This window comes from Melanerpes formicivorus, unplaced genomic scaffold (assembly GCF_026170545.1).
Source record: "Melanerpes formicivorus ecotype bairdi unplaced genomic scaffold, bMelFor1.0.p_v2 SCAF_15, whole genome shotgun sequence".
NCBI lineage: Eukaryota > Metazoa > Chordata > Aves > Piciformes > Picidae > Melanerpes > Melanerpes formicivorus.
Window position 1 is genome coordinate 9,935,814 of NW_027142367.1, and position 12,569 is coordinate 9,948,382.

The 12,569-nt window shown below is 44.0% G+C and overlaps 1 protein-coding gene across 1 annotated transcript in view; it reads left to right on the forward strand.

The window, feature by feature from the left end:
- Positions 1–7,865: 7,865 nt before the first annotated feature.
- Positions 7,866–12,569, forward strand: part of LOC137445777 (receptor-type tyrosine-protein phosphatase mu-like) — a 203,186-nt gene continuing 198,482 nt past the window's right edge. Inside the window, exon 1 of the mRNA XM_068147768.1 lies at positions 7,866–8,232. Coding sequence (XP_068003869.1) covers positions 7,866–8,232 — 367 coding nt within the window. The remainder of the gene's footprint in view (positions 8,233–12,569) is intronic.

The following is a 12,569-nucleotide window of genomic DNA, read 5'->3' on the forward strand; positions in this document are numbered from 1 at the left end:
ACCACGATGTCCTTCTTGGAGTAAGGGGCTCAAAACTGAACAGCCAGGCCAACATGGGCACTCAGGTCCTAGTTAGGAGAAGGGTTATTAAGAGGGATCTGGGCTGGAATCTCCCCAGCTTGCAGCTGGTGTCTGAATCATAGAATCATATAATTGTTTCAATTAGAAAAGACATCAAAGATCATCTAGTCAAACTGGTGACCTAACACTACCATGGCCATTAACCAATGTCCTAAAGCACTAAGTCTACAAGGTTTTTGAATACCACCAGGGATGGTGACTCTACCACAAACCTGGGCAGACTCTTCCAATGCCTGACCACTCTTTCAGTAAAGAAATTTGCCCTAATATCCATCCTAAACATCCCCTGGCACAACTTGAGGCCATTTCCTCTCATCACTTGTTACCTGGGAGAAGAGAACACCCACATCACTTCAACCTCTTTTCAGGGAGTTGTAGAGAGTGAGAAAGTCTCCCCTCAGCCTCCTTTTCTCAAAACTGAACATAGAATCAATAAGGTTGGAAAAGACCTCAAAGATCATCAAGTCCAACCTGTCACCCAGCTCCTTCAGCTGCTCCTCATAGGATGTGCCATCCAGACCCTTCACCAGCTAAGTTGCCTTTCTCTGGACATGCTGCAGCACCTCAATGTCCTCCCTAGTGTGAGGGGTCCAAAACCGACCCTGTTATTCAAGGTGCAAACTGAACACACCTCAACAAAGAGCTCCTTGGTGGGGGTGGGGTGGGGGAAAGCAGCTGCCACATGGCTGCTGCAGCCTGTAGAAGGATGAAACAGCTGCAGATTGACTCTGCAGCTGGAGGTAACCATCAGGATTCCATCCAGCTGTGAGCAGGAGGAAGAATTTCCCTTCAGGAGATGAGTAAAGTGCAAGCTGGCTGAATCATCGTTGCTCTGGAAACAGTCCTTTGAGTCTCTCTACTCTAGGAAGTGCAATGTCTCAATCATAACATTCCACTAATGATGTGTTGGAGTTCAATTGCTCTTTTTTTAATTTAAAGGCAGAAGAGAAATGGGAAAGCAGAATTACCACTGATGGTACATTCAGGTGAGTGACCATACATCTTCCTGAATACATAACATGGTATAAACATTAATGAGCACTGCTCTAACCTTTAGTTGAAGGACTAATTAAACTAATTGCACATGCCTCTATTTGATGCTATGGGTGTCTGAAAAGATTTTTTTCAGTGTCTCCCATTTTGCCTTGGGGGTTAAGATCCGTGCAAAACACACTCCTGGGCCTTTGTAAAACAGTCAAACCAGGGGATATTTTAAGAGGCACTACCAAATCCTCTAAGCAAAAATAGAGATTTATAAATTGAGCTATTAAAAAGGACATAAGTGGTTAAAATGCCAGTTTTAAGCTCATTCTTTTTTTATTGTTGTAAGAATGCAAAGCAATCTCCTATTGTCTGTCTTGGAGCTCTCATAGTGTTTTGCTGTTTGAAATGAGTACTCTTGTAAGAAAAATGAGGCTGGTGGGTTGTCCTTTCCCTCCCTGCCCAGAAAGAAACAGCAGCAGTATTGAAATGACAGGGCAAGAATCATCAAAAGCTGTCTGAGGCAATTTTTTCCCTTTGTTGTTAGAAAAGATAAAGCTTTTATTGGAAAGAAAGCACAGAAACATCCCAGAAGGAATAAATATCTATAGGAATATCTGTCCCCAGAGTGAATGAAGGCAAAAGGCAAAGACACCAGACATGGAATGTTGGTGAAATTGGTTCTTCACTATTTAGGAGAGATGTAAAAATGCTTAATTGATATTTAGGAGGGGTGTAAAATTGGTTCTTATCAAAGCTGACCAATATCTAAAGGATAGATGTCAGGAGAACGGGTCCAGATTCCTTTCAGTGGTGCACAATGACAGGACAAAATGTGATGGGCACAAACTTGAACATGGGAACTTCCATCTATACATGAAGAGGCATTTCTTTACTGTGAGGGTGGTGGAGCACTGGACCAGGCTGACCAGAGAGGTTGTGGAGTCTCCTCTGGAGAGATTCCAAACCTGCTTGGATATTATTAACCTAGGCAATCTGCTCCAGATGAAAGCTGAACCTGCTCTGGCTGTGGGGTTAGACTAAACAATTTCCAGAGGCTGCTTCCAACCTCTATCATGCTGTGGTTTTGAATTAAGGAGGGATGACCTGGTTTTGTTAAGTATGGAGAATCTTAGACAAAAAGAAAGTTCATATTGCAGGAGCAGAAACACTGATTTTGGGGGACAGATTGGATGGACTAGTTGAGAGTCAGAAAGACTTTGAAGTATCTAGTAAAGAGGATGCATTGGAGCAGGGCGAATGGTCTAGAGCACTAGTCATATGAGGAAGAGGTCTAGAGCACAAGTCACATGAGGAAGAGATGAGGGAACTTGGTATGTTTACCCTGGAGAAAAGGAGGCTGAGGGGAGACCTTCTCATTTCCCTGTAATATGGCTGGAGACAGGTGGAGTCAGTCTTTTCTCCCAGGGAATACGATGAAAGGAAATGGCCTCAATTTGTGCCGAGGGAGGTTTAGATAGAACATAAGGAACAATTTCTTTCCCCAAAGGGTTGCCAGGGCCTGAAACAGGCTGCCCAGGGCATTGGTGGAGTCCCATTCCTGGAGGAAGTGAAAAGCCATGTTGATGTGGTGCTGGGGAACATGGTTTAGTGGTGATGTGGCAGGTCTCTTACAAACAAAAGAATTCAGTGAATCACCAACCCACAGCACCTGATATCTAATAGATCCAAGCACTGAGGACCTTGTAAGGTACAATTGCATTTGTAGCATTTCTTTTACTGCTGATGCCAAAGGCATAGGTAGCAATCAAGGTGGTTTGAAGATGTTTGGGAACTGATGGAATGTGGTGGAGTCAGTTTTGTAAACTTGAGTGATATATCTTTTTTTTTCTGACTAGGATTTATGAAAAATGTTTGCAGTTTATTCTAGAAGGATAAAACTGCGAAAGAAGTAGCTGCTGATTCAGAACCAGGGACAAGTCTGAGTTACACAGCCCAGCTTTTTGTTTGCTACAGCTCTTGCTATTAAAAATTACAGTTGAGGAAGCTATGGACAGCTGTTATAGATCACCAGATCTGAGGGCAGAACAGGACAAAGTAGGTCTTGAACATAGAATCACTGAGCCATGGAATCACAGAAGCACAGAACCATAGAATCATAGACCCATAGAATCATAGATTCATAGAATCATAGATTCATAGAATCAAAGAACGGTTTGGGTTGGAATGGATCTTTAAAGTTCATCCAGTCCAAACTCCTTACAGTCAGCATGGACATCTGCAACTAGATCAGGTGGCTCAGAGCTCCAAACAACCTGACCTTGAATGGTTCCAGGGATGGGGCACCTACCACCTCTCCGGGCAACCTGGGCCTGTGTCTTACCACCCTCAGTGCAAAAAAGTTCTTCCTTCTCTGAAGTCTGAATTTGTAGACAGGTGGGGGTTGGTCTCTTCTCCCAGGCAACAAGCACCAGAACCAGAGGACACAGTCTCAAGCTGCACCAGGGGAGGTTTAAGCTGGGTGCTAGGAAGAAATTCTTCACAGAGAGAGTGATTGCCCGTTGGAATGGGCTGCCCGGGGAGGTGATGGAGTTACTGTCACTGGAGGTGTTCAGGAGGAGACTTGATGGGGTGCTTGGTGCCGTGGTTTAGTTGATTAGGTGGTGTTGGATGATAGGTTGGACTCAATGATCTTGAAGGGCTCTTTCAACCTGGTCTGGTCTGGTCTGGTCTGGTCTGGTCTGGTCTGGTCTATTCTATTCTATTCTATTCTATTCTATTCTATTCTATTCTATTCTATTCTATTCTATTCTATACCATCACCCCTTGTCCTACCACATCTGTATCTAATGTTTGAGATAAGAAATGTGATCTTGTAGGTGGCTTCTTTGGTATTCTCCTGGCCATGGTGGAGTTTTGGGCTGGCCCAATGAAATAATTGTAGTGCTTTCAGCAGCTTTTTTGCAAGAAGCTACCTATTTCTCTTCCTCTGTCTTCTACAGATCAGTAATAGCAAAACTTTCAGTTGTAAACCTGTAGCCTGAAGTTTTTTTTATAGCAGAATTTTATTAGTTTTATGCCATCCCAGTTCACAGAATTCCAGAATGGCAGAGGTTGGAAGAAACTTCTGGAGATCATGTAGTCCAATGCCCCTACTAAAACAGGAACACCCACAACAGATTGCCTAGGATCACAATGTCCAGGCAGGTTTGCAATCTTTCCAGAGAAGGAAACTCCATAGCTTCTCTGGGCAGCCTGCTCCAGTGCTGCAGCGCCCTCAAAGAACAATGATGATCTCCATTTGTGGTCAGGCTCCCAAGCCCCTCTGTGCTGAAGGCAGAATGTGCTGAGGGCAGAATGTGCTGAGCTGATGAGGATGCCCAAAACAGGAAGAATCTCCACAGGACACATTCATTTTGTACCAAAAAATAAAAGAAAGGTACCTGTGTGGAATCTCCAATAATACATTGGTTAATGAGGTATTTTATTACACTGAATCTTTACAACTCCTTTGACTTCCAGCTGAACACTTGTGATGGTTCAGGTTGGATGTTGGGAAAAATTTCTTTACAGAATGGGTTATTAGGCATTGGAACAGGGATGGTGGAGTCACCATCCCTGGAGATATTTAAAGGATGAATGGATATGGTGCTTAAGAACATGGTTAAGTGGTAATAGCTTAGTAGTAGTGGTGGTATTGTGAATGCTGGGTGAGTGGCTGGACTTAACGATTTCAAAGGTGTCTTCCAATCTCAGTAGTTCTATGATTCTATGGGATATGCTCTGTGGTGGAAAGGACCCAAAGTAAGTCAGACCAAGCACAGATATGGACCTGTAGCACCCACCACTACACTGTGGGATGGTGTTTCATACAGTCAATCATAGAATGGTTTGGGTTGGCAGGGACATTAAAGCTCATCTAGTCCAACTCCCTTCATCTTCAACTAGACCCCATCCAAAACCCCATCCAACCAGGACTGCTTCTTTCTAGAAATTTTCCTAGAACAAAAAAGTCATCTTAACTTTAAATTAGATTAAGAAAATGTATTAAATTAACCAAGCACTGATTTTAGGGCAGATTATCTGGCTTATTGCATTTCTTCATATTACAAAGAAATTGTGTGGTTGATATCTTGATGACTTACTTCCAGATGTAATTTTTTTACTGGCTGCTTTGTATTGATAAGATATAAATTAAAGATGTCTTCTGGATGTCTTCCTGCAGCATATCAGGAGATTCTTATCAAAGGATGAGTAAATCATGTCTACTACTCACAAATGAAACAATTTCTGTTAATGTTCGTACTACTGTCACTGGGACATTGACCCCTCTAGCAGAAAGAGGCAACAAGTGAACCTACTTTAGCAGGGACTTGTGGCTGGATGATCATAGTATCATAGTATCATAGTATCATTCAGGGTTGGAAGGGACCACAAGGATCATCTAGTTCCAACCCCCCTGCCATGGGCAGGGACACCCCACACTAGATCAGGCTGGCCAGAGCCTCATCCAGCCTGGGCTTAAACACCTCCAGGAAAGGGGCCTCGACCACCTCCCTGGACAACCCATTCCAGGGTTTCACCACTCTCATGGGGAAGAACCTCCTCCTCACATCCAGCCTGAATCTCCCCACCTCCAGCTTCATTCCATTCCCCCTAGTCCTATCACTACCTGAGATCCTGAGAAGTCCTTCCCCAGCCTTCCTGTAGGCCCCCTTCAGATACCGGATGATCTCCAGATATCCCTTCCAATCCACACCAGACTGTGATTCTATGACAATTGCTGCTTATAAAACCATCTTACATCTTTTAGAGATGTCCTCCTATGAACTGATGTCACATCATGATTTCATATTTGCTTTTCCAAACCCATATAAGGATTTATGGAGGGGAAAAAAACTTCCAAGTATGAGTCAGAAGTCTGAAAATTAGGAATTGGAGAACTAATTTGTCTTCCCAGCATTAATCCAGATGTGTGAAAGTAAGAAGGCTAATAAAGAAAGTGATTTCTGTAAGCTAAAGCTTTATTGTATTAGCCAACTGTAGGGTCCTGCCCCTGAGGAAGATTACCCCCCTGCACCAATCCAGGTGAATAGCTGACATGCTAGAACTTGATCAGTGTGCCTTCAGGGTCAAGGCCAGTGGTCTCCTGGGGAGCATTAACAAGAGCATGATCAGCAGGGGAGGTTTTTCTCCTCTATTATTCTCTGGCCACATCTGGAGTCCTGGGTCCAGTTCTGGGCTCCCCAGTTCAAGAGATACAGGGAGACTCCAGCAGAGGCTACAAAGATGCTGAGGGGCCTGGAACAGCCCTGTGAGGAGCAAAGACTAAGAGACCTGGGGCTGTTTAGTCTGGAGAAGAGCAGGCAGAGAGGGAAAGTAGTCAGACGGATGGACCAGACTCTTTACAGTTGTGCCCAGAGTCAGCACAAGGGTCAATGGGCATGAAGCAGAACCCACGAGCTGTGCATGTTCTATTTGAATATGAGGAGAAACTTTGCTTTGAGGGTAACTGAGGCACTGAAGCAAGCTGCCCTGAGATCTTGTGGAGTCTCCTTCTCGGGAGAGATTTCAAACCCACCTGGACATTGTGATTCTGGACAACTTGTTGTGGGTTGAACTAGGTGATCTCCTGAGGTTATTTCTAACTCCTGCCATGCTGGGACTCTTATTCTGTGAGTTTTCCCAAGGTAAACCATGAGTAATCTTTGTTCCCCTTTTCTGTTGAACAGGACTGAGCAGTCTGACAAATTATGGAGTACAAAGCAGTTCTGGGATGATTCATTCTGAGATTAAATCAATCGCAGTCAATCTTCTGTAGTGTCTCCTAAGGGCAAAGGATGTACCTTTTCCTTAACACACCCAGCAGAGAAAGAAGACACTCTTCCATTTACATCATGCTTTTTTTCCTCTGAATTGTCTTTCTGTTGATACTAGGTTGAATTGTTTACTTGGCTCTTTTCCTGATGTGGTTTAAAACACACAGATTATCCTTTGTATCTGACACAAATGGTGCCTGCCCCATTCCCTGCCATCCTGATGCTTCATGTTGCTTTGTGTGTTGAAGTTATGTAAGAAAGCAAAGCTCCCTACATCCAATTCAGGAGCTGAGCTCTTGTCATCACACAGAACTTCTCCTCTCATCAGAATGTTGTCAAGGATCCCTTTGGATAAAGAGAAATGCCAGATCCTTTCTCTAAAAATTGTGCAGATCAAATTTGACATTTGTAGGACACCAAAGGCTGTCTCTGATGTGTGCTTCTGTCTCACAGCACGGAGACATCATCCCTGCTTGCTTTTTCAGCTCATGTTTTCTCACTCAGGAGGATGTCCTACACTTTTACCTTTACAGGCATTATTATGCAAGGCTGTATTACAAATCCACATGAGTATTTTTTGATGGAAGTGATTAGGAAAAGGAGGCACAGGCTGATCCAAAGCCAAGCTTGACTTCCCTTCCTCAAATTTTGAATCAAATCTGGGTTATTGTCCAGAAGGCAGCCCAAACATATATACATATGTTTCTTATTATCTCCCTTAGAGACCATTCTGCACCAGGGGAAGTTTAGGCTTGAGGTGAGGAGAGAGTTCTTCACAGAGAGAGTTGCTAGCCATTGGAATGTGCTGTCCAGGGAGGTGTTGGAGTCACCATCCCTGGAGGTGCTCAAAAAGGGATTGGACATGGCACTTGGTGCCATGGTTTAGTAGTCATGAGGTGTTAGGTGACAGGTTGGACTTGATGATCTTTGAGGTCTTTTCCAACCTTATTGATTCTATGATTCTGTGATTCAATGATTCTCATGCATCATAACAGGGTTGGAGAAGAGTGGCTGGAAAGTTGCATGGAGGAAAAGGACCTGGGGCTGTTAGTTGACAGCTGGATGAACATGAGCCAGCAGTGTGCCCAGGTGGCAAAGAAGACCAACAACTTCCTCGCCTATATCAGGAATAGTGTGACCAGCAGGACTAGGACAGGGATTGACCCTCTGTATGGGGCAGTAATGAGACCACATCTCAAGTACCAGCTTCACTTTTGGGTCCCTCTCTACAAGAAGGACATTGAGTTGCTGGAGCAGGTCCAGAGAAGGGCAATGAAGCTGGTGAAATGTCTGGACAACAAGGCTAGTGAGGAGCAGCTGAGGGAACTGAGTCTGGAGAAAAAGAGGCTGAAAGGAGAGCTTCTCACTCTCTGCAATTCCCTGAAAGAAGGTTGGGGTGAGGTGGAGACTGGTCTCTTCTCCAAAGGAACAACTGATAGGACAGGGGGAAATGGCCTCAAGTTGCACCAGGGGAGATTTAGGTTAAATGTTAGAAACAACTTCTTTCTTGCAAGAGTGGTCAGGCATTGGAACAGGCTGCTCAGGGAGGTGGTGGAGTTAATCTCCCCAGAGGTGTTCAGAAAACATGCAGACATGGCACTTTGGGACGTGTGTTAATGGACAGGGTTGTGTTAGGTCAACAGTTGGACTTGATGATATTAAAATTCTTTTCCAACCAAAATGATTCTATGATTTATTTATTTTTTACCATGCTTATGTAGCTATCCATATTGAGAAGAATATTCAAAATATTTTATCAATATTTAACTATGAGAAATAATTTATATAAAATTAGGTGTGCTTCACACCTTTTTCACATAATACTTGAATTAATATTTAGTTAGCTAGCTCTTCTTCAGGTTTGCTTGAAATACTGTGTGAGGTTTCTGTATAAAATTACAGTTGCTTAGAGAGTCTCCTTGGAGTCCTTACCAGCTCTCTGACTTCAGCAAGCTAATATGGATGTCAAGGGTCATGGTTGGGCTGGCCACCAGTGGAGTGACAGAGGCTTTCTGTGAACCTCTCTCTGCCTTCCCAAAGGATAGAAAAAGGGATGAAGTGAGAGACACTGATGATGTGGGAAATAAACTAAACCACCTGGTATGGAAAGAAGAACAAGCCAATGAAATAGAGACAAAGAGATACAAACCAACATCTAACCAAACCCCGATGGCAATGATGTCACCATTGTCACAACTGATGCTGGAAGCAGGCACTGGGGAAGTCCCAGACTGGACTCAGCTGAAGGTGGGAACCACATTCAGGAGATGTATTCTGGAACTGGATTCAGGAACACATGGATCAGGATTGAAGACAGACTGGACAGAGTCCTCCTGGAACACCTGCCATTTAAGAAGAGGCTTGAATGCCTCAACTTGATGCTGAAGATTATGTCCATGGGATGCAATCCCTGGTTGGTCAGTTGAAGGTCACCTGTCCTGTCTGCTGCTCCCTACAGATGCCACTTCTGATTTCCTGCACCCCAAGGTGGGGCACAAGATGTGGCTATTTCATTGGTATGCAAAGGAGCAAGACTAAGCCAGAGCTTTTCTGCAGCCCATCCCTTGTCAGTAACTCTCCCCATCAGCATTCTCACTGCCAGAAGCAGCCACTGGCTGTGCAAAACTGCCCTGAACTTCAGAAAATGCCCTCACTGAGCAGAGCCTGAGCTGAGAAGTCAAATCCCTGCCCAGAATCAGTTCTGTTCTAGCCCAAACCAGGACAATGGGTCAAAATAATAAATTTCCTTAACTCCCCCCCCGTCATCTCCTGAAGAGAAACCCAGAGGAGCAGGATATTAACGAGGACAGCTTGTTTCATTCTATCTGCTTCTTCCTAGTTCCAAATCAAAGCAACCCCAAACTCCTATTTGAAGACTCGCTGAAAGCACACAAAAATTTACAAAACTTCTGGATTCTGAACATTTCCTTTTCAAAATAAACAGATTGTTTGGTTTATCACTTCTTACATCACTTGAAATCTCCCAAGTGTTCTGATTCTTTATCTATTGCTTACTGACTACTGTTAAAAACAAAACCAGGCTTAGATGGATGACCCAAAATAGTCACTTTAAGTATTCATCTCTCCACTTTCTGGAGAGCTCATAGAGTCATTTTGGTTGGAAAAGACCTTCAGGATCATTGGGTCCAGCCACCATCCAACTCCCCTGATTCTCATGCTAAACCATGTCCCTCAGCATCACATCTCTGCATCTTCCCAACACCTCCAGGGACAGGGATTCAACCACCTCCCAGGGGGAGAAAAAGTAACCCTCTTTTAATGTGTTTTGATGTATCTTGGTTGGTTGGTTTTGTTTCTTTGGGTTTTCCTTTGCTTGGGCTTTTTCCTCTGGTTTTGTTTGGTTTTGATTTGGGGTTGTTGTTTTTGGGGTTTTCTTTCTTTGTTCTTTTAATCTTGTTTTTAATCTGGTTTTCCTTTGAAACCAGAATTAGTCATGAAAATACTTGTACCACAACTATGGGCAGAAGAATTCAACTAAGAATAAAAGCAGAAAAAAAAATGATTATTGAAGTGCATGGTGATGTTTCTATCAAATAAAGCAACACCACAAATATTTGTGGAGCATGGTTCCATCACATATTGGAAACTCAAAGAAGGCTCATCGTAGTGAAATGGAGACTTCAGTCCCCACCTTCATAAGGTGAGATCCTTTCATATTGTCTGAACACCAGCTCACTGCCTAGAAATTCAAGGCTTATCCATAAAAAAAAAAAAAGGCTAAATCTTATATGGGGCATTATTTATTGACTACCAGTCCATGTGTTTTTAAGTGAATTATTTCCCTGCTGGAGTCACCAGCACAGTTTAGTGATGAAAATTTGGAAGAAATCTGTGATTTCTGCTATAACTGTAGTGGATGTAAACACAGGGTAATCAAGGTAGGTTGCTGTATATTTCAGCATGGTAGCAGCTGGAAGGGACCTCTAGAGATCAACTAGTCCAACCCTTCTGCTAAAGCAGGGTCACCCACAGCAGGTTGTCCAGAATAACAAGGTCCAGGTGGGTTTGGAATCTCTCCAGAGAAGGAGACTTCACAACCTCTCTGGGCATCCTGCTCCAGGGCTCTAGCACCATGACAGCAGAAGGTTTCTCTCCCCAGTAGTTGCTTGTCTGCCTTGAACTGGGGAGTCCAGAACTGGACCCAGGACTCTGAATGTAACCTGACAAGGGCAGAGTAGACGGGGAGGAGAATCACCAATTGCTGGTTACACTCTTCCTAATGCAACCCCAAGTGACCTTTGGCCTTCTTGGCCACAAGGGCACATTGCTGGCTCATGGTGAACTTGTCCACCAGCACTCCTGGGTCCTTCTCCTTGGAGCTGCTTTCAAGAATATCAACACCTCACCTATACCAGTGCTGGGGGTTATTCTGCCCAGGTGCAGGACCCTACACTTGCCCCTGCTGAACTTTAAGAAGTTCCCTTCCACCCACCTTTCCAGACTGCTCAGGTCATCACTCTCCCCTGTTCTGTTTATGTGGCAGGAGGTGGAGGTGACGCCATAGAATCATAGAATCAACAAGGTTGGAAAAGATCTCAGAGGTCATCAAGCCCAACCTGTCACCCAAGACCTTATGACTACTAGACCATGGCACCAAGTGCCACATCCAATCCCATCTCGAACACCTCCAGGGACAGTGACTCCACCACCTCCCTGGGCAGCCCATTCCAACAGCTAACATCTCTCTCTGAGAAGAACTTTCTCCACATCTCGAACCTAAACTTTCCCTGGCACAGCTTGAGACTGTGTCCTCTAATGTCAAGGACTAAGTTGTCTCACATCTTTGTATTTTTGCTTTTTGCTTCACTGTACCACAGCTCTTGAGGACACAGAGTATATTGTCCAGCTGATAGACCATTATTTCACTGAGAGCTGTTTTCCTTTTTCATGGAAGGCTGTTAAAAAATTCTATTAGCTTTACCTTTGTATCTTCAAGAAGCTCAGTGAAGCATTTATGTTCTGAGCAGAGCTTAGGCAAGATTTGTCAAGATAAATAATTTATTTGATGAGATCATCCATTGCAGCTGAAGAAAAGCCTGGCCCCTTTCTGATCCATAAACCTCCCACTGTGCTGCTGCTCTGAAATCATATCAGTAACTCTCATAAAAGGTGATTTTTCTGTCTCTCTGCAAACACCAACTTAATTAATTATTTATCCCAACATGGCTACTCCACTAGACTTTGAGCACTGACTTATTAAAACATGGAAAATGCAAATATTTCTGCTGGGCTTTGGAAGGTTATAAAGGTGAGGGGGGAAAAAAAGGGAGTTTGGCTCACTCTATCTCCTTCTCCTCACTTGGCTTTGAGGACTCAAAATGTGAGAAAGATGAAGGTGAAAGCAGTTAATTGTCTGAGCATTCATTGCAGGTTAGGTGCAGGACACTGGAGGTGAAGTCTCATGGCAGAGACTGAGGTTATGCTGTTTTCTATAGAATATCAGATCATTATAATGTCCTTTGCAAAAAGGACCTGGAAATCCTGGTGGACAACAAGTTCCCCGTGAGCCAGCGATGTGCCTGGGGTGTACTCAGAATGGTGTGGCCAGTAGATTGAGTGAGGCTCTCCTTCCCCTCTATTTTGATCTAGTCAGGCCATATCTGGAGTCTTGGGTGCAGTCCTGGGCTTGCCAGTTCAAGAGAGACAGGGAACTACTGGAGAGAGGCCAGAGGAGGCTACAAAAATGCAGGGGGATGGACATGGGAC